The 27,863-nt window shown below is 44.8% G+C and overlaps 1 protein-coding gene across 1 annotated transcript in view; it reads left to right on the plus strand.

Moving 5' to 3' along the window:
* NOC3L (NOC3 like DNA replication regulator) overlaps positions 1-16,580 on the plus strand; it is a 180,870-nt gene extending 164,290 nt beyond the window's left edge. The window contains exons 19-21 of the mRNA XM_029609874.1: positions 3,415-3,512; positions 5,489-5,573; positions 16,229-16,580. Of these exons, the coding sequence (XP_029465734.1) occupies positions 3,415-3,512; positions 5,489-5,573; positions 16,229-16,357 (312 nt within the window). The 3' untranslated portion in view covers positions 16,358-16,580. The remainder of the gene's footprint in view (positions 1-3,414; positions 3,513-5,488; positions 5,574-16,228) is intronic.
* Positions 16,581-27,863: the final 11,283 nt, after the last annotated feature.

Raw genomic sequence — 27,863 nt, forward strand, 5'->3', positions numbered from 1 at the left:
TGTACACAGTATTCAAGGTGCGGCTCACCATGGAGCGATACAGAGGCATTATGACATTTTCCATTTTATTAACCATTCCCTTCCTAATAATTCCTAACATTCTGTTTGCTTTTTTGACTGCTGCAGCACACTGAGCCGACAATTTTAAAGTATTATCCACTATGATGCCTAAATCTTTTTCCTGTGTTGGTAGCTCCTAATATGGAACCTAACATCATTAACTACAGCAAGGGTTATTTTTCCCTATATGCACCACCTTGTACTTGTCCACATTAAATTTCTTTTGCCATTTGAATGCCCAATCTTCCGGTCTTGCAAGGTCATCCTGTAATGTATCACAATCCGCTTGTGATTTAACTACTCTGAATAATTTTGTATCGTCCGCAAATTTGATAACCTCACTCGTATTACTTTCCAGATCTGGAAAGTCCGCAAATTTGATAACCTCACTCGTATTACTTTCCAGATCTGGAAAGTAATACGAGTGAGGTTATCAAATTTGCGGATGATACAAAATTATTCAGAGTAGTTCACCTTTATCCACATGTTTATTAACCTTTATCCACATGTTTATTAACCCCTTCAAAAAAATGAAGCAGATTTGTTAGGCAAGACTTCCCTTGGGTAATTCCATGTTGACTGTGTTCCATTAAACCATGTCTTTCTATATGTTCTACGATTTTGATCTTTAGAATAGTTTCCACTATTTTTCCCGGCACTGAAGTCAGGCTCACTGGTCTATAGTTACCCAGATCGCACTGGAGCCCTTTTTAAATATTTGTGTTAAATTGGCCACCCTCTAGTCTTCAGGCACAATGGATGATTTTAATGATAGGTTACAAATTTTAACTAATAGATCAGAAATTTCATTTTTGAGTTCCTTCAGTACCCTAGGATGCATACCATCCGGTCCAGGTGATTTGCTACTCTTTAGTTTGTCAATCTGGCCTACTACATTTTCCAGGTTCACAGTGATTTGGTTCAGTTCGTCTGACTCATCACCCTTGAAAACCATCTCCGGAACTGGTATCTCCCCCAACATCCTCATTAGTAAACACGGAAGCAAAGAATTAATTTAATCTTTCTGCAATGGCTTTATCTTCCCTAAGAGCCCCTTTAACCCCTAGGACATCTAATGGTCCAACAGACTCCTTCACAGGTTTCTTGCTTCGGATATATTTAAAAAAGTTTTTATTATGAGTTTTTGCCTCTATGGCCAACTTCATTTCAAATTCTCTCTTTGCCTGTTTTATCAATGCTTTACACGTAACTTGACAATGCTTATGTTTTATCCTATTTTCTTCAGCTGGATCCTTCTTCCAATTTTTGAAGGATGTGTTTTTTGGCTAAAATAGCTTCTTTCACCTCACCTTTTAACCATGATGGTAATTGTTTTGCCTTCCTTCCACCCTTCTTAATGCATGGAATACATCTGGACTGCGCCTCTAGGATTGTATTTTTAAACAATGTCCATGCCTGTTGAACACTTTTAACCTTTGCAGCTTCACCTTTTCGTTTTTTTTCTAACTATTTTCCTCATTTTATCAAATTTTCCCTTTTGAAAGTTTAGTGTTAAAGCTGTAGATTTATTTATTGTCCCCCTTCCAGTTATTAGTTTAAATTTGATCATGTTATGGTGCAACATCTGTTCCTTTGGGCACTGATGTGGCGTGTGGTGCCTTGTTGGGGCTGCAGAGCCTTTTCCTTCAGGCACTGGTCCATCTACGTCTTCGGGCACCAGGGTCTCCATCGGTGTGCTGACCCCCAAAAATTTTTAGATTAGTGAGTCATCAGTACCTTCAGGCACCGAGAGCCATGAGTGTGCCTTGTTTTAGAGAGTCTTCATTGTCTTTCAAACCAGATGTTTCTTGGTTCCTGTGAGGAATGAAACATATTTGCATCCTGGGATCTGAATCTGGTTTTAAGGTTTATGATTGGCCTACCTTTTGAGCCAATGAGGACATCTTCGGTCAAGATGTTACACTTAAGGTGGTGATTTTGGTGGCAATCTGTTCAGCCAGGTGTGGTTTGGAGCTTCAAGCTCGCTCTTATAGGCAACCCTTTCTGCGATTTTCCAGAGGAAGTGGTTTATGTTTGCATAGTGCCTTCATTCCTTCCTAAAGTAGTGTCTGTCGTTCATATTAATCAGGTGGTATTCTGCCCTCCTTCCAGAAGGAGTTGTGTGGTAAGGAATATGTTTAACCACATAGTTTGGATGTGAGAACGATTGTACTTCAGTACTTGAAGGTGACTAATAATTTCAAGAAATCAGGTTATCTTTTTCTTCTTTTCAGGGGTCTCAGGGAGGGTGAAGTAGCATAGCTTTGTGGATTAAGGAAGTTATAGGCGCGGCCTATATGGATAGAGGCCTACCTCTCCCCATTCTACTAGTGCGCAAGCAGCATTTTTTATTACCACTGGAAATTTGCAAAGCGGCAACTTGGTGGTCTTTGCAATCCTTTTCAAATCATTATTGCCTTGATTTCCTAGCCAGAGAAGAAACAGCTTTTGGCTCGGGGATGTTGAGCTATCCCTGAACAGAGGGTAGTGTCCTATCTGGTTGAGGAATAGCTTGGGTATATCCCATGGAGAAATTTATTCTTACCTAAAAATTTCCTTTCCTTGAGATCATCCAGACCAGTCTAGAATCCTACCTATCTGCCAAGAATGTTCTGCTCTGTTGGTGTTTTTTTGACTTTGTCACTGAAATAAGGAAATCATTCTCAATAATAATCATTGGACTACAGTTTGATACCTCTCAGGTAAGAGACTTAGTTTTTTCCATTCAGTGTTTGAAGGTTCTGGTCTTAACAACTGATATCTGATTGTGGTTCCTTGGAAGCCCTTTGGTTCTGAGGCCAGGGAAGTTGTCTATATTTTATCTTAGCTTGTTTCACAGAATATTGGCAGGCTGAGTGCAACATATGATCCTATAAGGGGTGATGTCAGCAAACCTTTTGATCTGCCTCCATCTTCTGCTTGGGGAGTATAACCCATGCGTTTGGACTGGACTGGTCTGGCTGGATTCAAGGAAATGAAATTGTCAATTAAGAATACATTTCTCTTTCATCTAGGATATTGTCACTATACAGTATAACATAGCTGAATTATAGAACAACATTTTAGCATCAACAACCAACATACCCCAAACCTTTTGCAGTTTGTGCAATTGAATCCTCCCAGCACAAACTATAAACTGTAAAATTAGCTCAGAATAAATGTTTGGCCTAATGAGATGTTTTTGTTACTATTGTTTCACTGCTGCGCCTCTGGCATACCACGGATTTAAAAAAAAACCAAACAAAAAACAGGGCAAAGGGAAAAAACACTAAAAAAGAAACTGGTGATATATACATGAATAATTGCCCTTCTGAATTGGATTTCTCTCTGTTTTGCTGCTCTACTGTCAATCAGAGCCATTATCATCCTGTGGTGAGGAGATTTGCGGCTCATCTCTGTGCAGGTGCTCCAGCCGAAGGTTCACAAGCTCTGAGACCTGAATTAAGCCGGAGGTAACAAACTGTATTTAACTGCTTTTCGATGTATGATCAGAGACTACAAAAGGTCCTACATATGTTGAGATTTTATATGAAAGCAAAAACAAATTGTAGGTATAATCTAGAATGTTAGTTGAGTGCTGGTAGCCATTGTGCTTACTTTGGTTGCCTTGTCATCATTTCTTAAATTATTTCTTAAAAATATTTGTATATTTAAAAGTTTATTACAATATAGTGTATATTATAATTGTGTAGAAAGCAAAATACAAATACAATTGCGCATCCCGCTGAGGGTAAGTTATTCTGTGTGCATGAGTAATGGCTGCTGTATTGTGAGAACAAAAAATGGTTTTATTATTGAGCTTGTGTCCTTTAGCATATCTGGGTAGATTGTTCACAACAGAAGTCAGAACAATTCTGCCTCACATTAAGAGGCACTTTTCACAGCTTGATTCCAGTCTGTTCCAAGGCCTAAAGGGCAGCATTTTCAAGAGTAAAGGTTTGATCCAGGGGGCATAGAGAATTATAAGAATGCCGGTGCTAGATTTTGTGGATGTAGCTTCCCTGCCTTATGCCAGAAGCTTTCTTTATTATTTAAAGAGCAAGTACCAAGAACAAAATTATGGATTGAGGGAGAGGCACATGAAAGTTTCTCTTTGGCAGTTTTAGTATTTGCAGGTACTGCTTCTTTACATTGCACGAGGTGGGACTTATGGGGTTTTGTTTTTTTGTAATATGGTGAAGCATAGGAAAATCTTGGGTTTATTCTTTGGAGTACCAGTCCATCATAGTACCGACAGGACCTATGGGAAGTTTCCTCATGTTTCTACCCATATGTGCTCCTGGGAACATCTACATGAAAAGCAGTTCTTGCACTTTTGCTTTCTTTTTTATTTGTTAACCTTTACTCCATGCACTCTGCAGATCAGCCAGCCCTGGGGTATTGAAGCTGGGCCTGGGAATAGCACCAGGAATTCCTGCATGGAAGGGTTCAGCAGAGGTTTGGGCAGGATCCCTGCAGGCTTAAATTCAATACTGCCTTGGTGTGTTGAATATGTTTTGGATTTAGTCTTACAGGAGGGAACCACAGAGGGCCCTGCAATAACATAATAAATGAAAATGTTAAACACAATAGTATACTTATACTTCAGCAAAGCACAAAGTGTTTGCGCATAACCAACAAAAAGAGAGACCAAGCAAACTTTTTTTCAAGTCACCAGTGCACCTCCTGTCTAGTACAAGTTTAAAGCAGCTGCAGCGTGAGGCCTTTATGCAGCCGCAGCGTGAGGCCTTTATGCAGCCGCAGCGTGAGGCCTTTATGCAGCCGCAGCGTGAGGCCTTTATAGAATGTCTATGGACCTGTTAGTATCTAGTTAGCTCCAGCAGATGTAATTTATTAAATTTATTTATTTATTTGTTCTGTTTTATATACCATCATTCGGTGCAGCCATCATAACGGTTTACAAGATTCAAACAGAATACCCGATAATTAAACATAGTTGAGGCCTCATTGCAAAAATAACAGTGGGAGGGATGAAGGGAAGGGGGAGAGGGCGGGGGGGGAGGGAAAAGATGGAAAGAAACGGAAAGGAGGATGATAACGGGATTGGGATTTATTCATATTAGAGTTATAACAGTCTACAAATGTATGTGTTAGAAATGATGTTTACATTTGATTTTGTAGTAAAATTCAGCTCCAGGATTTGGTTTATTGCAGTAATAATGCATGGGGCTGTCTTTAGATAAAAGGTGCTTTCAATATTATACTAGAAAGATTCATGGATTTCCTGTGAAACTTTCCTGTCAGCAATATTGCATGTGCCCTATAGAAACAGGAGGAGGAGGGACAAGCATAGTAAGGCAGCACCTTAGCAGGATTAATTAGTAAAACAGTAAAGTAAAAAGCTAGTAATACAGAAAGTTTATTTCAGAGAATGAGGAAATATTTCGGTGACTTTTTGCCCCTCTATAAACTTGACTGTTTGTTGTAGATCTGCTTTGGAGCTTTTTGAGGAATATAGCATGAAAGGAATGAACTTCAATCCTCCTGTTGCATCATCCGTGCCCAGGAAAAAGGTAGGGTGTAGACACTGAGAAATAAAAGGGCTCTTAGGCATCAAGATGATACAATATTTCATTTTTATTGCACAATATCTTTTTAGACTTTCATCTGTTTATTGGTTTTTAACAAAAACCCTTGCGGGTTTGAATGTCTTTTTTTTTTTTTTTTTTTAACTTTTCTCCCTTCATTTTTGAATTACTTTCTCCCCACAATGCAAGCTAAGAAATTTCCATGATGTGCTTATTTGGCTTGCAGGGGCTACCATAATAGTAGCAATCATTCAGCCATCCCTGGGTCTGAGTGCACTACCTCTGAGCCCTTATGGTTGGGATCTGAACCCAAATCTCCTCCACCCTATTGTGCCAGGATACCACTCGAGGCATGGGGCCCTCTCAGAGACTCATATTTTACTTCATTTGTATACAGACAGGTTTTTTACCTGTTCACTTTTAGGAAGCAAGGCATTTTACATGTGGATCAGCATTCATATAATCAATCGTTTTGTAGTTATAACAAGATTTTGATGCTCAGTCTGTGCAGCTCATTTTCTGTTTCAGAATGGAACAAGTGTTGAGGAGGAAGGGGGATTCTGTGTTGGTTTTTTTTCAACCTGCCCCATAATTAAACTGACAGACCACATTGGCCAACTCATGTCAAACTAGATGCTTTCCCAGGAGTGGCTAATGCTTACAGTGGAATATATCCTTCCAAAGAAAAAAAATTTAAAGTGAAAAGTAGTTTTCCTACTGAATTCATAGGCAAGCACACACACCAAGAGAACTTTTACCTCCTAGAGTCTATCCTGGACAGAACCCGTACTGGCCCATAGGTTATCAGGATGTTTACTTCAAAAGAAGTTTTCTCTCCAACGTTTAGTAAAGTGTTTCAAAGCTAGAATGGAAGGCTGCTTTGATGCAGCAATATCAAGATCTCCCTTTGCCAATACAGAATATTTTACTAATGCTGTAAGATAAACAGTGAGTAAATTTTCAAAGGAGTTGCAAATGTAAAAGTAGCATATATTGTAGCAATTTTCAAAAGCCCATTAATACAAATAAAACCTTTTAAAATTACATCCTAAGGCTATAGATGAAAACTTTGTATTTATTTTTTTTTGTAGTGTTTTTTTAAATGACACCATCTATCTAGGTTAATGTGGAAAGGAGAAATTGTGTAAAGAGTATTTGTCATTTGATGTCATAATAGCCAAATCGCACTGGAATAATCATAGCATTCATCTTACAAAAAGAAAAGTGACATGTGAACTCCTGTTTATTATTTAGTGGTGTTAGCTTCCACAAAAATCAATCTTCCTCTGCACTCAGGTAGGTGAATCTATACCAGTGGGTTATGCACTCCTACCAGCAGATGGAGACTGAGTAAAGACGACTCACTGACATCTCTGACATTTAGCTCTGCCCCTTCATCAACCCGCCAGTATTCTGTGTCTCCAGCAGATGGTGGACATGCATATCTCTTGTGGAGATTGCTTTGTGGTTAAAAAATAAATAAATAAATAAATAAATAAATAAATAACAATAAGAAAATAGAAGACTAGGAGAAAATTCAGACACACCTCTTGAGCTCCTGAGGTGGCACCAGTTTGGTACCTCCTTCAGTTGAGTGCTTTAAGTCTGGAAGTCTGACCAGGCATAGACTTAAAAAAAAATGGTGGAAAAGAGAAGGAGGGAATGCTTGGCAGTGAAAGCTTGTGCTCTCTTCCCCCACCCCCACCCCTGTAGCCGGTAACCCAATCATGCTCTTGGCCAGGGAGGGCTGAGCTCAAGTAAACAAAAAAAAATAAAAGTAGGGAAATTTTAGGCCCCCTCTTTTTTCCTTTCTGGGTCCTCCCCTTTGTGTTTTCTTCTGCGTCTCTTACCCCCTTTTCCCTCTCACTTCTCTGGGGAGTTAGTGTAGAGTGGAGGCAGCTTGGGCTCGGCAGGTTGAGCAGCTTTTGGCTAGGCCCCGCTTCTCAGGTTCGGTTTAGTCAGCCATGTGGTAGGCCATGGCAGTGGTTTATTTTCCAGCGCACTTAGGAGTGTGCATGTATTCTCGCGCGACAGTGTCCTTGTGAACATGTTAGTGCGCAAGTACTTGTGCGTATAAGGCCGTAGCCTAGATTTGAGCACATGTTTGCGTGGGTACACCCTGGCGCTGTTGGGGTGTGCACAGGAGGTTGCCTGGAGCCGATGGCAGGAAAACTGTGGTGCTCGGGACAATAAAATCTGTGCCTTGCTATCTGTGAGGCTTGCCATATAAGGGCAATCCAGCCATTGCATGCTCTGTGCCTGTGTCAGCGCTATTTAGATGCTCAAGGCGATTTGGCTGCTCCAGATTTTGCTGACCTTGGGACATCCTCTTGGCCTATGGTGGCTCTGGAGGGGATTGGGGTGGGAGGCGACCAGCATACAGTTCTTTTCCTAGGACAAGCAGGATGGTAGTCCTCAGATGAGGATGACATCATCCGATAGAGCCCGGCACGGAAAACTTTTGTCAAAGTTTCTAGTAGCTTTGACTATCAGACTGAGCATGCCCAGCCTGCTACTATCCACACGTCCACATGAGGTCCCTCTTCAGTCTCTTCCACGGTGCAGTTGCCTCGCAGTCCGTGGAGTTCTTTTTACACTTTTTTCCTCAATATTTTCAAGTATTTTTTCCGATTCCTAGTCAGGTCCCACTTCGTGGTTGGTGCCTCCTCAGTACAATAGGTCATTTTCTGCCTCTTTCTCCAACTTTGCGATCGATTCCCAACTTCTTGCCTCACTGTGACTGTCGGTCATCGACTGCGCACCGGGTGTTTTTTATGGCGTTGACCGGTTTTCATCGGTGCCCGCAGACCATGTCCATCACGGATCTGCATGAGGTTTATATTCTCTGCCTGGTTGCTTCGCACAATGTTGGTGGGTGCCTTCTGTGTGACCAGATAACTCACAAAGGGTGTTAGGTGTGCCTCGATAAAATGGAGAAACATTTTGGGGCCCTGAAGTCTACACCATCTAAGCCTGTGTCGGTCTCATTGATGCCAAGATATTGCGGGGAGCCATCTGACCCACTTCCCCTCGCGGTCCCTCTCACCAGTACTTCCAAGGATCGGGGAGAGGGGGATCGATCCTTGATGATCTCCCCGCTCTCTAGGTCGTCTGGATTGTCAGCTTCCTCGGCACCAGGGAAAGACTGGGCCGAGCACCAGAAAAGATCCCGCAAGCATTGACACCGGTCACCATCGATGCACAATTCAGTTTCGGAGCAGCATCGATGGCTGCTGAGCTGCCACTGAAGCAACACTGGCCATCAGAGGCCCCATCCCCACCGACATGAGTGCAGAGCACCGCACCACCTCTGAGGCACGAGGAAGAGTCGTTGATGCCCCATCCCCCTCCATCAGTCCTGGCCACTCCGGACTTTCAGGAGGAGTTAGACCCAGGGTGCAATCCGCGGTGCTCAAAGTGCTTCAAAGCGTTGAGCTGCTGGTGCAACCGGCCCCCGTACTGGTGCCTGAGCCTCCGCCATTGATGCTAGCACCACTGCTGGAGTGTGTGGATGTCCTTCTGGGCACCCTATTAATGCAGCCAGTGCCCGAGGGACCTTCAATTTCCCATCAGCCACCGATGCTCTCCACCAGAGCGATCCCGATTCTCGGGTCCTCCGAGGAGGAAGATACGGCTGGTACTGTGCTCCCTTGCCCACAGTTCCCCGAGCTTTTGCCGGATCCCTCCAGCCTACTATGGCTTCTGGTCCCCTCCATGCCAGGGGAATCATCAATGCTGCCAGTGCCCTCGAGGCCTCCGAAGCCATCGGAGCCCAAGGTCGATACCCCTCACGGACCTCGCCTACAGCATACTGGTCCCAGTGAGAAGGAGGGGCCTTATGACCCCTGGCAGGATGATTCCACAGACTCGTCCTCGGACTATTCTGACAATCCCCTTTTGGAGCCCTCCCCTCTGGAGGAGCTGTACCGGTCACCACCCGAGGACTTGTGCTTCGTGGGATTTGTCAGGGCTATGGCCGAGGCCATTCCCTTTCAGCTGCTTACTGAGGAGGACGCGCATCATAAGATGCTGAAGTGCTTCAGTTCATTGACACTGCCAAGGAAATAGTGGCAGTTCCAATCCACAATATTTTTAAAGAATTCCTCCTCTGCATGTGGGAACACCCCATGCCTGTCTCCCCCATTAACAGAAAAGCCGATGCCACCTACTTGGTGCAACAGGCCGTGGGGTTTGATAGGAGACAACTCCCCCACCAGTGGGTGGTCGTGGAGTCTGCTTTAAAAAAAAGCCTGGTGCTCCCGTACCCATGCCTCTGCTCTTACGGGACGTGAGCACAGGGAGCTGGGTGCCCTGGGAAGGAAAATCTTCCAAGGCATCATGCTGGTTGCCTGCATTGCCACCTGTCAACTTTATATGACCCAGTACAACTGCAATCTCTGGAAACAAATCCAGGATTTCTCAGAGAGCCTCCCCCAGCAACAGCAGGAAGCCTCTTCTGCCATTGCCTGCTGGGTCTGGAGGTGGGAAAATACAAGGTGCATTCCACTTACAATGTTTTTGAGACAGCGGCCTGCTTAGCTGTTGTGGGCATTGGTGCCAGACGAATGGCATGGCTCTGGGCCTCTGAACTCCAGCCAGAAGTCCAGGACAGGCTAGCCGACCTCCTCTGCACGGGTGAGAACCTCTTTGAGGATAAGGTTTGGAATGTGGTGGCGCAATTGAAGGACCATCATGATACTCTTCAGCAGCTGTCTCGTAGTGCCTCGGAAGGCCCGTCCTCGGCCAGGAAATCCTCCAGGCAGGGTTCTCGGAAACCCTTTTATCAGCAGAGGAAGTATTATCCTCCAGCTGCTCGGACTCGTCCACCTCGCACCAGTTCCAGGGACCATCCTCGCCAACAGCGAGCACCTAGACCCCAATTGTCCCCCAGCAAGCCACGGGCTTTTGACTAGTGGCGAGGGAGCGTAAGTCAACTGGCTGTAACCCTGACGTCAGATTCCCCAGTCGGCGGCAGGCTCATGAGCTTCGGAACTCTCTGCCCTCCTTGCAGCGGGCGCATTAGAACCAGTCCCTCGCCATCTGCAGGGCCAAGGGTTCTATTCGAGGTATTTCCTCATTCTGAAGAGGAATGGCGGCTTGAGTTCCATTCTTGACCTCAGGGCGTTGAACAAGTTTCTCGTAAGAGAAAAATTCAAGATGGTCTCTCTGGGCAGCTGATCCCGCTCCTCCGAAGAGGAGACTGGCTTTGTTCCCTCGATCTCAAGGAGGCTTACGCCCCAAATTGCGATTGTCTGCAACCACTGGAAGTACCTCCGCTTCGTGGTGGGAAGTGCACATTATCAGTACAAAGTGCTGCCCTTCCGCCTGGCATCGACACCCCCCCCCCCCCCCCGTGTCTTCACCAAATGCTTAGCGGTGGTGGCTGCCTACCTCAGGCTTCGCTTGGTCCATGTGTTTCCATACTTGGACGACTGGCTGGTCAGGAGCGTATCTCGGTCCAGAACCTTGCAAGCTCTGGCTTTGAAAGTGCAGACCCTGCAGATGGTAGGGTTTGTTATAAAATTCCTGAAGTCGCACCTCTGTCCATCCCCTCAGTTGGACTTCATAGGCACCAGTCTGGACACGGCACAAGCAAAAGCTTTTCTGCCCATGGACTGGGCAATCGCCCTTGCCTCGCTGGCTACCCTTGTCCGCTACAGTCGGAGGGTACCAGCCTGCCTGCTTCTCCGCCTTCTGGACCACATGGCGGCCTCTGTCCATATGACTCCTTTAGCCCGCCTTTGCATGAGGAGCCCCCAATGGACCCTGTGGTTCCAGTGGCATCAGGTATCTCAGGATCTCGAGACTCCAGTCACAGTTACGGACCCTCTAAGAGTGTCTCTGTCCTGGAGGGAAGATCTTTCCAACCTGAAACGAAGACTTCTCTTCCAGCTGCTCCACCACATGTGACCCTTACACCGATGCTTCCTCCTAGGGCTGGGGAGCTCATGCGAACAGTCTCCTCACCCAGGGCCTCTGAACTGCCGCCGAAGCCCGCTGTCAGATAAACTTTCTGGAGCTTCAGGCAATACGGTACGCCTTGTGGGCGTTCAGACATCAGTTGTTGTCCAAGGACGTTCTGATCTGGACGGACAACCAGGTCGCAATGTGGAACATCAACAAACAGGGTGGCACGGGCTCGTTGCGCAAGTGTGGACCTGGACCTGGGCCCTGTCTCAGGGGGTGTCTCTGCGAGCGACCTACCTGCCAGGTCACCTCCATGTGCTGGTGGACTGCCTAAGCTGGTCCTTCCAACCACATGAGTGGTCCCCTCAACCCAGCGGTAGCGGCCAAGCTGTTCCGCCAATGGAGTATGCCAGATGTGGATCTGTTCGCCTCCCTCACAACCACAAGATGAGCAGGTTCTGCAACTTGGTAGTGGAGAATGGCCATCCGGCCTGCGATGCCTTCTCCCTTCACTGGGGGAAGAGCCTGCTATATGTGTACCCGCTTCTACTGCTCCTCTTGAAGACTCTGCTGAAACTTCAGCAGGACAAGGGGACCATGATACTCGTGGCGCCTTCTTGGCCTCAGCAGGTCTGGTTCCCACTTCTGCAGGACCTGTCGGTGCGGGTGCCCATCTGGCTGGGGATAGCGTCTGACCTTATCTCACAGAATCTGGGCATCCTGTGCTGGCCCTCATGTCTTGGATGTTGAGCGCGCAGTCCTCCAGCTTTTGCAGCTCTCGGACTGTGTTTCCCAGGTCTTAGTGGAATCCCAAAAACCTTTGACCAGGAAGTCCTACCCTGGTGCAAGGGTCATGATCTAGATCCTTTCTCATGCCCCCTCCCCCAACTGCTGGACTACCTGTGGCACCTGTCCAAATCTGGGGTCCAGACCAGTTCTGTCAGCGTGCACTTCAACGCTGTCAGCATGTATCATTGAAGTATCACTGGCATGCCTGTTTCGGTCTAACCCTTAGTGAGCCATTTCATGTGGGGTCTCTTCCAGCTGAAGCCCCCCCTTCGGCCTCTGGTTGCATCCTGGGACCTCAACGTTGTCTTGGCAAGACTCATGCGACCACCTTTTGAGCCGCTGCAGACCTGCGACCGGAAATTCCTCACCTGGAAAGTCATATTCCTAGTAGTGATCACTTCAGCTCATAGAGTCCGTGAATTTCAGGCTCTGGTTACGTACGTGCACCGTACACAAAGTTCTTCCACGATCATGTGGTCTTGCGTACACATCCTAAGTTCCTACCCAAGGTCGTGACTGATTTCCACCTCAATCAGTCCATCATTCTGCCCACCTTTTTTCCGAGGCCTCATTCCCACCCAGGGAACGGGCAGTCCATACTCTGGACTGTAAAAGGGCTTTGGTGTTCTACCTGGATTGCATGGTGAGCCGCAGACAGTCCACCCAGCTCTTCATGTCCTTTGACTCTAACAGGCTGGGAGTGGCGGTGGGTAAACAGAGCTTGTCCACCTGGCTGGCAGATTGCATTGCCTTCTGCTATGAGCAGGCAGGCTATGGCAACGTCGGTGGCTCATTTGTGTGCAGTCCTCGTCGTTGAAATTTGCCGAGCTGCAACCTGGAGTTTTCTTCACAGATTTGTGGCTCATTACTGCCTAGACAGGGATGGACGTCAGGACAGTGCCTTTGGTCAGTCCATCCTGCGTAATCTGTTCCAGACATGAACCCAACTCTTCTTGCTTCATTCTTCTTGTGGGACCCAGACTGCCCCCTGTTACCTACAGCACTGCAGTTGTGTTTTTCCTGTTGGCACCTTGTTCAGTCGCTGTTGGTCTCTCTAGTTGAGTGGGGCAGTCTGGAGCTTTGTACTCACCCATATGTGAGGACTACCATCCTGCTTGTCCTAGGAGAAAACACAGTTGCTTACCTGTAACAGATGTTCTCCTAGGACAGCAGTTTGTTAGTTCTCAGGAATCCCGCCCGCTTCCCCATGATGTTGAGTTTGCCTATGGTTTGTTGTTTTATTTTTTCACTCGTATTTTGCTATGTTACGAGACTAAAGGGGGACCTTGTGTGGATGCGCGGATAGTAGCAGGCTAGGTATGCTCGGTCTGCTAGTCAAAGCTTCCTGTGCCGGCCTCCATCGGATGATGTCACCCACATGTGAGGACTATAACATCCTGCTGTCCTAGGAAGAACACCTGTTACAGGTAAGCAACTGCACTTTCTCCCCGCTTGTTCCCGGTGGCAGAGGCATCCCTGAGAGAGGGGTCGGAGAGTGCCAGGTTGGGCCTATGGGCCCTGGTATGGATCCATCCTCCTCCTCCTGGGTGGAATTTTTCCAGGGCCTGCAGGCTTTTCGGCAGGGGCACCCAGCGGAGGCAAGCAACCTACTAAGAAGGGATTGCATGCTTGAGTCTCCCATTTGTCAGCCACTGCGGGCAAACGCTGCAGGGAGGTTATCCTTGAAGGTATTCAGGGGGAATGTGAATCATGATATGTTGGATGACTCCAATGGCAACTTGGTTTCCTCCCTTCTAGAAGAGGGAGAAGTTCCACCTGATTTGGAGCCGCGTCAGACTCTACTCTCATTTTTTTCACAAAGATGAGTTGCCGAGTCTGTTGACTCAGACCCTGTGTGGATGCAGATTTCCCATTATCTGGATAGGTCAGGGCGCATTCCAATAGAGCTCAGGCAGTTCCGAGGGCAGAGCTTCGATTGTCTCCTATCGAGATTTGCTGAGCAGCAACGTGGTCCTCCTTACACACTTTTTCCAAGCATTACCGCTCAGGCCGACATGGCTTTCACGCATGCAGCGTTTGATGAGACCGCTGGCAGCCTCCCGCCTTTTTCGGGAGTAGCTTTGGTACATCCCACTGGTGTGGATTGGCCTGCCTGAGTGCAGAGGAAGGAGAAATACTATTAACTGATAATTTCCTTTCCTCTGTGCTGCCTACTTGCTTTTACTTCGTCCTTTATATGTGAACGATGAAGAGTGTTATTTCTGTTAATTTGTTTGAAGGACTGGTAAGTGACATAACCAGCCCCTAAGATTGGTTGTTAACTTTTTTTTGCTGAGCTCACTATTTCCCAGTTGATTGGAAGCATGAGTAATTGACTGTTAAGTCATGTTCAAGTTTGGCTTTTCTAGAGTTACTGGCAGGATGATATTGGGGCAGGCCATATATCACTGACATCGGCAAGTCAGCTTTACTCCATCTCCATCTACTGGTAGGAGGGCATAACCCATTGGTGTGGATTGGCCTGCCTTCCTTAGAGGAAGGAAATTATCAGGTAAGTAATAATTTCTCCTTTTTAAGAGCAGTACCAACTTGGTGGAGCAAATTCATCTGTGTGCTGCAAAATTCAGCCCTCCCCCCAAGCTTTCCTGTTATCCTCCAAAATGTTACTTTCAGAATTAGAGGTCACTGTAGGATGCTATTATCATAAAATACTTCAAAATGTGCCTTATATTCACTTTACTTTTGTCAATATACCTTTGGAAAATATCTAGTTCCTTAGTTTCCAGTTGCAGAAAACATTTTTAGTATTGATGCTCTGGTCATGTGACTTATGTCACCTTGTTCTGGAGAGGAGATGGTGCATAGGTCTGAATATTGTTGCTGGGCTACTGTGGGAACAATGACATTCTTAGGTAATATGGCATCACTTTTAAGTCGGTTCATAACAGGTCTCCCTTAAGGACATCTCAAAATTCCTTTACTATCAACTTTTCCCCCAATGTGCTAATTTACATGAGATCACCACCTAAAGACCATCCACTGAGCTAGAAGTTTGAGTTGCTGATGACTGTCTGATAACTTGCCCATTGTACTTTTGAGAAGTGCCAGGAGTCTTCCTTGTTGTTTAACTGAAAATGGCTCCCTAAAGCTCAGTGTGGTTGTAAATCTTCCTTGCATACATACTGCAATGGCTGCCTTATCCTTATGGTCTGGTTAAACCTGTGGAGTTCCACTAATTCTCAGTGTTGTTGCTTATGCTTGCATATTTTTGCTCCTGCACCTAGAAAGTAATGAAAGTAAAATTGCTTGGAAAAGTGGTCAAATCTGTGTGTAAGCTTTGGATTATGAATTGGTTTTCTTTGTGAAAATTAATTCTTAGCACATTATGAAAAGGCCATTTATGTAGAAAGGTGATTAAACTAAAAGAAAGAAAGGTAATATTTTGTTTGTCTTATATTTTGACTTCATTTTTCTCCTTGGTATAGAAGCAGCAATTATGCAAACGGAGGCAGAAAGGTTTGCTTTTCCTACCCTAACTTGTTTTCGGCAGAGATTCCAAAAGTCTTCCTTTAGTTTGTTTGCCCTCCCTGCACTGTGGCTGTAAACTTTGAGGTCCATATTCAGCTGTTGTGCGGCTCAGGTATTTAGCCGGATAAACCTACCCTGCTAACTTAACCCGAATATTCAGCAGCATGGCTTATATCCTGCTCTCTTGGTTAGCCAGATACGTTTATATCTTGCTAACTTTAGGACAGACCGATGGGCCTGCCACCAATTATACCCAAACTTATCTGGCTAAATTATCTTCAGATAACTACTGAATGTACCAAATTTGCCATTTAAATGGATAGCTTTTGAGTTCCCCATCTAAATAGCTTTCGAATATGGACCTCAGTGTTCCTTCTCTACCGATTCTGTTGCTGCTCTTCTGAAAATCATGTGCCCTAGAGGTCCATTAACCTGTATACTGCAATATTTTTCAGGCTGCATTTTTGAAGGGGGATTCATTTTTGAATGAAGACTTATATAAATTAATCCAGTTACATCTGAGTGAAGCTGCTGCTTGTGGACACTTGGATTTTGCTAAACACCTAAAAGCACGGTTTCTGTGATGAACGTTTATGAACTAGTGGAACAGACTTTTCTAATTAGGAATTGCCTAATTTATCTTCACATTGCTGGATTACAGATATCTTCACAATTGAAGAAATATTTTCATGTAGAAGATGGTACCTGTGCATCCATTTAGTACTGGATTTAAAAAGTGATATATCTTAACTACAACTTTTCTACTGTTATTTATAAAGTGTATAAAGAATTATAACAAACCAACAATAAGTTTCTTTAGTCTTTTTTTTTCTACTTGATTATAGTTCCTGTATAAAAAAAAGTTATTTTCAATTAAACCTTCACAATTTGTCTTTCTTGTCTAAAAGTCTCAGGAAATATCAGTTTTACATTTTCCTTAATATCAGCTGTAAACTGCTTTCAAACACATATTCTCCTCTTGCCAGAGTATAAAACAAACATGGAATGTAGATTAAAACTTATTTGGTAGGAGTACAGTTCTACTTCCTATAACAGATTGATTAATTTGAAGGAGTGTCATAGCTTGTACATGTCCGCTGCTTGCTTGGGATACAAATATACAAAAAAAAAAAAAAAGGTTTTGGAAATCTGTTACTCCCAAATTGTCGTCTTTATGCTTCACACAGTGTTCTTCCCATGCCTTATGCTTACTGAGAAGTACAGTGCCTTGTAAGTCTTCACAGCCTTGTACATTTTTCACAAAATACACAAATACACTTCAGACAGAGGGGTGGCTTTGATAGTAGTGGCCAGGTGTCAGTTATGCTTGAGAAATTGGTCGGCCGATGCAACCTCCAAGGCTAACGTCACCAAATTGCCCTTTAATTGCTCACTTTTGTTTGGCAGCAAGTTGGAGAAACTGGTCAGTAGGTGGGGCGAATCTCTGGTTCCTTGTTTGCCAGAGGATAAGAAGCAGGCATAGTGCTCCTTTAACATGAGAGGTTGTGCTAGAGGATCCAAGCGTTTTTCACCCTATAGAGGAGTGACCTTTCAGAGGACTCAGCCTTTCCATAGGTCTCAGTCCTTTCGTCTCCGACAACCCAGAAGAAGCACAAGCTCGGGTAGTGGAACCTCCCGAGCCGTCCAAAGAAGGTTTGCCAACCCAACCCCTGGGAACAGGATATAGGGGAGCATCTCTCTCTCTTTTATTAGAGATGGGTCAAGATGACATTGGATCAGTGGGTCCTGGAGGTGATACGAAAAGGATATGCAATGGAGTTTTGCAGTGTTCCTCAGGACGTGTTGATGGAGTCTCCCTGCCATTCCCCACAGAAGAAGCAGGCAGTGGAAGGTACATTGGCAAGGCTCCTCAGTCTGAGGGCTGTGGTTCCAGTGCCCATGTCTCAAGAAAATATGGGGGGATATTCCATTTATTTCATTGTGCCAAAGGAGGATGGCTCTTTTCTTCCCATCCTGGACCTCAAAGGCATCAACCATCATCTGTGAGTGAAACATTTTTGCATGGAAATGTTGCGCTCGGTGATAACAGCCATGCAGTCAGGGGAATTTCTGACCTCTCTGGATTTGTCCAAGGCATATCTCTACATTCCCATCCGACTAGAACATCAATGCTTCCTGCGGTTTGCAGTTCTGGGACGCCACTTTCAGTTTTGGACGCTGCCCTTTGGTCTGGCCACTGCTTTCAGAACCTTTTCCAAAGTAATGGTAGTAGTTGCTGCAGAGTTGAGAGAGAATGGAATCCTAGTACACCCATATTTGGACAACTGACTGATTCATGCCAAGTCATTGGAAGAGAGCCGCCTGTGATTCACAAGGTGATTTTCCTGTTGCGAGAACTCGGCTGGGTAGTGAATCTGGCCAAGAGCAATCTTCAGCCTGCTCAATTATTGGAATACTTCAGGGTTTGGTTCGACAGGAAGCTGGGCAAGGTTTTCTTGCTGGAAGCTCGAATTCAGAAGTTGCTGGCGCAGCTCTGTCTATGGATGAGCACTCTGCACCCAACTGTGTGGTCTTTCCTGAAGATACTTGGCTTAATGATGGTACCCTTGGAAGTTGTACCATGGGCAAGGGCACATATGTGTCTTCTGCAGCGCTCCCTGCTGTCTCAGGACTATTCGATTTGACTCCACTTGCCGATGGAGGTCTCCTCCCAACTGCAATGCTGGCTATAGGCAAATCATCTAAGAAGGGGACTGGCTGGTACAAATAACGGACCCAAGTTTCCTTGGTTACGAAGCTCACTGAAAGCTGACAGCGCAAGGATGCTGGAATACAGAAGTCTCTCTCTAGAATATCAGTCAGTTGGAAGCCAAGACAGTCCAGTTGGCATGTTTACAGTTCAGTGACTAGCTGCAAGGATGATCTGTCCAAATATTGTCGGACAGCACAATGACTGTGGCTTACATCAGTTGGCAGGGAGGTGTCAAAAGCCAACGAGTGTCACTGGAAATAGATCAACTTATGGGCAAGAAATAGATCAACTTATGGGAATGGGCAGAAGTGTATGTCCAGATGATCTCAGCCTCACACATAGCAGGAAGAGAACATAAGCGCAGACTGCCTCAGCAGGATCCAGGAAATTGGGCGTTGTCAGGCGAGGTGTTTCAGCTGATTTTGGACCGCTGGGGTCTTCCGTTCCCAGACCTCCTGGCACCTTCATGCAGTGCGAAGGTTCAGTGATTCTTCAGCCAAAGGAGAGATCCGAAGTCATTGGAGATTGATGCCCTAATGCAGGAGTGGCTGGAAGACCAATTACTGTATGCCTTTCCTCCATGGCCCATGTTGGGCAGATTGGTTTGAAGGATTGCGTGCCACAGAGTGATGGTGCTTTTCGTAGCTCCAGACTGACCCAGGAGATCATGGTATGCGGATCTGTGGAGGCTCCTGGTGGATTCGTCTCTTCGACTTCTGACGCACAGGACCCTGTTGCATCAGTCCTTCAAAAAGATCCAACTCGATTTTGTCTTATGCTATGGCCCTTGAAAGGACTTGCTGAAGTGGGGATATGCTGCAGCGGTGATTTCCACCTTACTGAGAGCTAGAAAGTTCTCCACTTCCTTGGCTTATGTGTGGGTTTGGAGAGTATTTGAGGCCTGGTGTGAGATAGAGCTGCTCTTCCTTCCTTAGTCAAACTTCCGCTCGTTTTGGAAACTTTGCAGGATGGCTTGAATAAGGGCTTGGATCTCAGTTCTCTGAAGGTGCAAGTAGCAGCTCTTGCCTGTTTCAGGGGGTCAGGTAAATAGTAGATCCTTGTTGCCTCATCCTGATGTGTGGCCTATTTTCTGAAAGGAGTGAACCATCTTCATCCTCCCTTGCGGTTTCTGGTGCCCCTTTGGAGTCTAAATTTGGTATTGGATTTCTTGGCAAGCCCTATGTTTAGACCAGCAGGTCTAAACATATGTTTAGACCACAGGTCTAAATTGCCACAAGGAACGGTGTTCCTTGTGGCAATTTGCTCTGCGGATAGGATTTCTGAACTCCAAGCCTTGTCCTGTCATGAGTCTTTCCTTTAGGTGACTCCAGGAGTGGTACAGCAGTGGAAAGTTCCTTCCTTTTTATAGAAGGTGGTCACTGAGTTTCACTTGAATCAGTCCATCTCCCTGCCATCTCTGGACAGAGAGAGAGAGATGCAGAGGAGTATCATCTGTTCCGACCCTTGGATGTCAAGAGACATATTGTCAGGTATCTGGAGGTTTCTAAACCTTTCCGGAAGTTGGATCGCCTGTTTGTTCTTCAAGGCGGTACTAGACAGGGAGAGCCGGTCTCACAGGCTACGATAGCTCGCTGGATTAAGGAGGTAGTCACAGCTGCATACATGGATGCAGGGAAGCTGTTACTTAATCAGATTAGGACTCATTCCACTAGGGTTCAAGCAGTGTCGTGGGCAGAAGTTAGATTATTGTCCCCTATACACATTTGCCGAGCTGCACCATGGTCCTCCTTACACACCTTTTCCAGATGTGCAGGCCTGGGAGGATGCGGACTTTGTACGTGCAGTTTTGATTGGACCTCAGGCAGCCTCCCACCCGATTCAGGAGTAGCTTAGAACTGGCTGCTAAGAAATGAGAAATTACTACTTACCTGATAATTTCCTTTTCGTTAGGACAGTCAGATGAATCCAGCTTCCCTCCCATGGTTGCTGAATGATTACATATGGGACGATGCGGTAAAGTGCGCTCAGGCTGAGTGCACTGTTAGCCCCATTTGGCCACGCGTTTTTGACGCGCTATTTTTACCCCTTATACAGTAAGGGGTAATAGCGCGTGGAAAACACGCGGCCAAACCACCCGAAACTAATAGCTCCCACAACATGCATTCCCGCGCGATACAGAAAGTAAAATGTGCAGCGAAGCCGCACATTTTACTTTCAGAAATTAACGCCTGCCAAAGGCGTACACCCTCCGACTTAATATCATAGCGATATTAAGTCAGAGGCCCCCCCAAAAAAAAAAAAATCAAAAATCTGCCCATGGCCCGCGGGTTGGAAGACAGATGCTCAATTTTGCCAGCGTCCGTTTTCCGAACCCGTGTTTGTCAGCGGGTTCGAGAACCGATGCTGGTAAAATTGAGTGTTGGCTGTCAAACCCGCTGACAGCCGCTGCTTCTGTCAAAAATGAGGTGCTAGGGACGTGCTAGTGTCCCTAGCGCCTCCTTTTAGCACAGGCCCTCATTTGCATACAGGCCGATACTGAATCGCGCGCTCAGGACACTGGCCTGTGCGCATGTCGGGAGAGCGGGCGCTCGCCGGCTCTCCCACAACTTTTACTGTATCGATTGTGTCTTGTGTGACTACGTGTTACAGGAATTACTGGTAAGTGTTAATCCAGTCCCCTAGACTTATGTTTATACATTCTGGCTGAGCTCAGTATTTCCTTTGGCTGAGTATTGAAATGGTTACTTGTATTTTAATCAAGAATTTTGCTAGTCTGTCCACAATTGCTTTTGAAGACAATATTGACAGGCTGATGTAACTGCAGGGGTATATATATACTGTGACATCAGTTTGCTCTGTCTCCATCTGCTGGTAGAGGAGCATAACCTACTTGTTCTGGCTTCATCTAACTGTCCTAAAGAAAAGGAAATGATCTGGTAAGTAATTTCTTAATACAGTATTCCAAAAGTAATTAAGAATTAAAACTAAACCATCTTAATTGCATAAATCCTTACACCTTTTGTTATTGCAAACTCAGATTAGCTTTGGTTCAAAAAATTGCCTTAATAATAATTTAAATAGAACCCACCTATGTCTAATTATAGTAGTTGAGCTGATTTAAATATTCCTGGATGAAGTGAATTTGAAATAATGGTCAGAACCTACCATCGTAATGATGGCAGTAAAAGATCAAATGGTATATCCAATTTGCCCAGCAAGCTTCTTATGGTAGTAACTGCTGAGCTGTGCAGATTACCCCCATGCTTCTGTTACGGGTACCAAGGAACTACCACAAGAACGCTGGGCTAATATTCAAAGCTACAGCCTGAGGAAACGTTATAAGAACATTCTAATGTTTTTGAGTATCTCTTGGGGTATTGTAAAATGGAAAGAGTTTGTTACTATCAAGATACAGTCATGATCATATTATACCTCCAGTGTCAATACTCTAGCTTAAGGAAACTGCTATGGAAGGTTATCGTGAGGCCTAAGATTACTTTTAAAATAACTATCATGCTCTCTGGCTGAGACTGGAGATTGACTATAAGAAGGAAGACACTACTGCAGCAAAGCCATATGATGTGCTGCATAGCATTTGCAAAGTAATACCTGGGAGAAACTGCACGCATGTGGGTGAAGATTTTATGGTCTGATGAGTCTGAAGTGCAACTTTGCGGTCTCAATACTAAGTAATGTTTTTATCCTAAAACAAACCCAGCACATCACTCTACTAACAACATCCCTATCATAAAAGCATGGTGGTAGTAGTACTATGTTGTGGGGATGCTTTCTACTAGAGGGTAGGGGGAGGCTTGTGAAGATGAAAAAAAAAGATGGATGTGCAAAGTCCAAGCAGATCCTTGCAGAAAACCTGTTCCTCTACCAGTGTTGTGGCAGTGGAGAGAAGATTCACTTGTAGCAGGACAAAGCCTAAGCCCAATCCAAGAGCAACAATGGAGTGGCTCAGCAAGAGGAAAGGGACTGTCTTTGAGTGGCCAAACAGCCCAGACGTGAATCCAATACAAAATCTGTGGCAAATATTGAAGACTGCAGGCCATAGATGAGCCCCAGCCACCTTGAAAGAGCTTGAGCTCTTCTGCCAAGAATGGACACAAACTGTACTTCTCCCACTGTGCAAAGTAGGTAGAAACGTATCCTAAATGATGGAAACCCCTTTTGAGCATGAGAAGTATTGACTCAAGGGGTGTGAAAATGTATACAATCAAGACTTTTTTTATATTCTTAATTACTTTTGGACCATATCTATAAATGTTCTTTCATAATGATAGTGTACAGTGTAGATCAATGAAACAGACTCCTATGTTTTAAAGTGACTGCAGAATGTGAAAAATGTAAAAGTCTTCATACCCTTAGCCAAGGCACTGTATCATAGCATCAATTTCATATTTTTAACAAATTTCCTGGATGGGAAGAGTGAGCATTTTAACTAAAAGTGAATGAATATTTACTAGCAAGCAAAGGCATTTCTGGGATAACTGATCTGATATTTCATTCATTTGAAAATCTGATGTGATTAATGCAGGGCATTGTTGGTAGTTTCATTTTTTAAAGCAGGAATTGCTCATATTCAACATGCAAGGATGGCTATTTTGTTAGAGACAATGGTGAGGTGGAATTTTTATACTGTTGGGAACAATACAGCAGAGTAAAGTTCTAATTTGCTGTCAAAATGATTTAAGAAAGCAGAGTTGCATACATATAACTGGTATTCTCCAAGCACAGCAGGATATCAGATGGGGAATAGCAGCAGCTGGAGCCTGGCACAGAAGTTTGATTTCAAAGTTTCTAGAAACTTAGGGCATGCTCAGTTGGGGATGTGTAACATACTATACTACTCCATGTCCAGGTGGGGCCACCTTCTGTCTATAATTTAGCATAAATGGGAGAACCCAATGGTAGACATTGGGTGCCCCTGTCCAAGCAATAGTTTGATGTGAATGTGTAGTAAGAGCACCATCTTACAGCCTTACAAATCTTCTCTATGGAGGCTGATCTTAGGTGAACTACCAATGTTGCCATGGCTCTGACAATATGTGTCTTGATATGAGCCACCAAAGTCAGCTGAGGCATAACAGATAGATATGTTACGATGGTGAAACCGAATGACGGTATACAAAACACCTTAAATAAATAAATGTAAGCAGCTAGCCAGTGTTGGAGACAGGATGCTGGGCTTGATGCATCCTTGGTCTGAGCCAGTATGGCATGTTCTTAGCCAATTTGAAAGAATATGTTTGGCAATGACAATTCCATACTTGATATTGTCAAAAGAAAAAAAGCTGCGTGGACTTTCGATGGGCTTCAGTCCACTCCAGATAAACAATGCCAAGGCTCTCCTGCAGTCCAAATGGGGTAGTGCTTATTTAACTTTGTAGACACTTGGCCTGGGAAAGAAAGTTAGAAGGATAATTGACTTCTTAAGGTAGAAGTTTGACACTACCTTAGGCAGGAATTTAGGATGTAAGTGCACACTAACCTATTTTGAAAAAATTTGGCATAAGGTGGATGTCAGGAGGGGGCTGGAGTCCACTAACCATGCAGGCCAAAGTGACTGCCACTAAAAATACACCCTTCCACCTCTGGTACTTCAGTTCCCAAGAGGCTATAGCCTCAATGCTGAGTCAATATCATGGAGAGGTCCTGTGACACAGTGGGGAGGGGGGGGGGGCTTGATGGCATGGTTCTAGAGAAGCAAGCCTCGCATAAAACTAACAACTAAATGGATGGCTGTACCTTTGACATGGCAATGGTAAGCCCCAGTTCCACTAAGGTAAACCTTAGCCAAGTTGGTCTTAAGCCCTGACTGAAAGATAGAGAAGGTGAGGGAGATTTTGCATCCTTTTCCCCCCACACCAAATGGCAAATCTCCCACTTCAACTCACTGGACTTTCTCATGCTATTCTTCCTGAAAGCCAGAACTTTAGAGACATCCTCAGAAAGATTCAGGTATTGTATAACTACCCTAAACATCCAGGTTCTGAGGGCTAGAGATCTGACTTCGGGATGGCACAACAACCCCCTGATTCTAAGTGATAAGCGTTGGTGAATCTCCAGTCTGATTGGATTTCTGATGGTTATCTCCCACAGGTGTGGAAACCAAATCTGCCCTGGCCAAAAGAGCCCTATGAGAATCATAGCACCCACTCTCTTCTGGAGTTTCAACAAGGTCTTTGCAATGAGAGGAATTGGAGGATGCATGTACAGTAGATCCTAATCCCAAGCTAGGGCAAAAGTATTCAAGACGAGTTTGGTTAGAGTTTCCTTTTCTGGAGCTGGACCTTTCTATTCCAAGGGGACACAAACAGATTTGCCATGGATGTTCCCTATTTGCAGAATATCTGATTTGCTACCCCATCTGAGAACCACTCAGATATGTGGTTGTGAGGACCATGCTGTGAGAGATTGCCCAATCCCATAATCTGGACAATCTGCTTCATGAGATACAAGCCCGTTCCTCCCTGCTTGTCAATGTAGAACATTGCCTCTTGGTCATCCAGCTGCTAGCCTTCAGAACATACCAAATCACCCTTAGCTCTAGTAAGTTTATTTGATGAAGTTTTTCAAGAGCTAACCAAAGACTCTGGATATAGAGCCCCTCTGCTTAGGCTCTTCATCGCAGGTTGGATAATTTGAACTAAAGGACTTTGGAAGGGCATAGCCCTGGACAGATTACAACAGATCAGTCACCTGGACAGGGATGCTGTCCTGAAGATTTTGAGTGGCCTGATCCCAATGAGAGCTTCAGGGCCATTGGGCTTTTTTCTTATGAAGCTGTGCCAAGGGAATAACATGTACTGTTGATGCCCTAAGGCCCAACATCCTTAATATGTGCTGTGGCCTGCAGATGTGTTCTTATCCAATCGACTGTGGCTATCAATGTGACAATCCTTCCCTGTGGGAGGAAGGCTCTTTCCCCAAGTCATGTTTAGCAGTGCTCCTATATATTCCAATTAAGATGATAGATTCAAGTGGGACTTGTGGTTGGTGATGAATCCTAGTAACTCAAACATGCAGATGATTTTGCTCATTGATTCTATGGAAGAGACTGTGAAGGGACCTGCTGACCCCACCTTAATACAGAAATCCTCAGCCCCATAACTGTACCCCCCCCCCCTCCCTCAACCAATATGCCAAGCTCAACTGATAGGTTGGGATGTAGACCTGGATCTCAGCTGGTTAGCAGACAAGGCCTCAGTAAGGGAAGTGCTTGTCTGTGGGCACCTAGACCCTGATACCAACCCTAAACACCTTGCTAGGCAGCCTAGATTGGCCATTTCAGTCTTTTTCTATCATTATGTACTATAATACTATGTATGCAACATGCTCTTTGACCAGACAATTGTCCAGGTAGGGCATTGCTGCTTAACCCAGTCATTAGGGTACACCTAGCCTTTCAGGATATCCACAATAAATATGCTTGAAATACATTAGAATACAATGGAAGTAGTGAATGCAAATCTATCTCATGCATATTTATTGTGGATATCCTGAAAACTTGAATGGCTAGGTGTACCCTGAGGACTGTCTTGAGAAGCACTGAGGTAGGGGAACACATATCCAGCTTGCACAAATGCACTGCTAAACACCTTGTGCATACTCATGCTGCTGCCAACAGGTAAAAGGGCAGTACACACTATGTGACCTGAAATCAAGGTGGCCAGAAAAGTCATCTTGAACTTTTTCTTTTTAGGTGCTTGTTCTAGGATGGGACTAAATCTCCCTAAAATATTCCCATTTATCCCTATCAATTAAAAAGCAGAATGCAAATACAAACAAAAAAATTTTTTTGAAATGTTTATTTATTTATTTTATTTAAAGATTTTATATACTGACATGACATTAGCAAGGAACATCATACTGGTTTACATAAAAACTAAAGCAGGTGGAAATAACAAAAAACAGGTAAAGAGATGGGAGAATGAACAGACAAGGGGCCGGAAAATGAGCAACAAGGTATATGGAATATATACATGATAATACATTATGGAACAGGATAAAAACAGAAAATTTCTACAGTAAACAGTACGACTTTATACAGGCTCAGTTGATATGTGTGGAGGAAAGGGAGATGGAGGAGGGGGACTAGTCAGGGTATGCTTGTTTAAAGAGCCAAGTCTTTAGTTTCTTTTTGAATTTGGCGGAACAGGGCTCAAGGTGAAGAAAGGATGGAAATGAATTCCATCTTGAGGGACCAGCAATGGAGATGGCACGATCTCTTGTGGAGGAGAGGTGTGCCTTCTTTAGAGAGGGTACCTGGAGGGTGCCTTTATTGTTTGATCTGGTGGGTCGGTTGGAGAGAGTGAGGCTGAGGAGTTCGTCAAGCCATTTGGAATTGTGACAATAGATAGATTTATGAATGATGGAGAGAGATTTGTAGAGGATGTGTGATGGAATGGGGAGCCAATGTAGATCTTTAAGGATAGGAGTAATGTGGGTGGATTTCCTGGCATTTGCGATGGCCCTGGCAAATGCATTCTGAAGCATTTGGAGGGGTTTTATTGTGGAGTAGGGAAGCCCGAGCAACAGGGAGTTGCAATAATCCAGTTTGGAGGACAGGGTGGCCTGAATGACCGTGCGGAAGTCAGGGGAGTGGAGTAGGGGTTTTAGTTTTTTTAGGACATTCAGCTTATAGAAGCCCTCCTTGAGGATGGAGTTGATATGCTTCTGTAGATTCAGATGTTGGTCGAGGATGACACCGAGGTCTTTCACAACAGGTTTGGAGGAAATGGCATGATAGGCGGGATCTGTGATGAGCGAAGGTTTAGGGGTTTGGTGTTGTGAGATAAGGAGCAGTTCAGTTTTGTTGGGGTTTAAGGCCAGGTGGAGGTTTGTGAGCAGGTGATTGATGGACACAAGGTAAGACTCCCAGCGCTTTAAGGCTTCAGATAGTGAATTTTGGATGGGGATGATGATTTGGACATTGTCGGCATATAGGTAGAAAAGTTAGTCCAAGGTCGGATAGAAGGTGACATAGGGGTGTAAGATAAATGTTAAATAGGGTGGAGGAGAGGGAGGAACCCTGTGGGACACCTTGAGACAGTGAGTAGGGTGTAGATTCTGCACTGCCGATTTTAACAGAGAACTTTCAGTTGGATAAATAGGATTTGAACCACATCAGAGCTAGGCCAGCAATGCCAATTTCCGACAGACGGGTGAGGAGGAGGTTGTGATTGATAGTGTCAAAGGCTGCTGAGATGTCCAATAGGGCCAGAAGATAGCAGTGATCTTGATCCAGACCTCTGATGAGGTGGTCGGATAGTAAGAGTAAGAGAGTTTCTGTGTTCATGAGTTTGCGAAAGCCAAACTGGGATGGGTGGAGGATATTGTTACTTTCAAGATAGTCAGTAAGTTGGGCGTTGACGATCTTTTCCATTATTTTGGAGATAAAGGGAAGG

This window comes from Rhinatrema bivittatum, chromosome 7 (genome assembly GCF_901001135.1).
Source record: "Rhinatrema bivittatum chromosome 7, aRhiBiv1.1, whole genome shotgun sequence".
NCBI lineage: Eukaryota > Metazoa > Chordata > Amphibia > Gymnophiona > Rhinatrematidae > Rhinatrema > Rhinatrema bivittatum.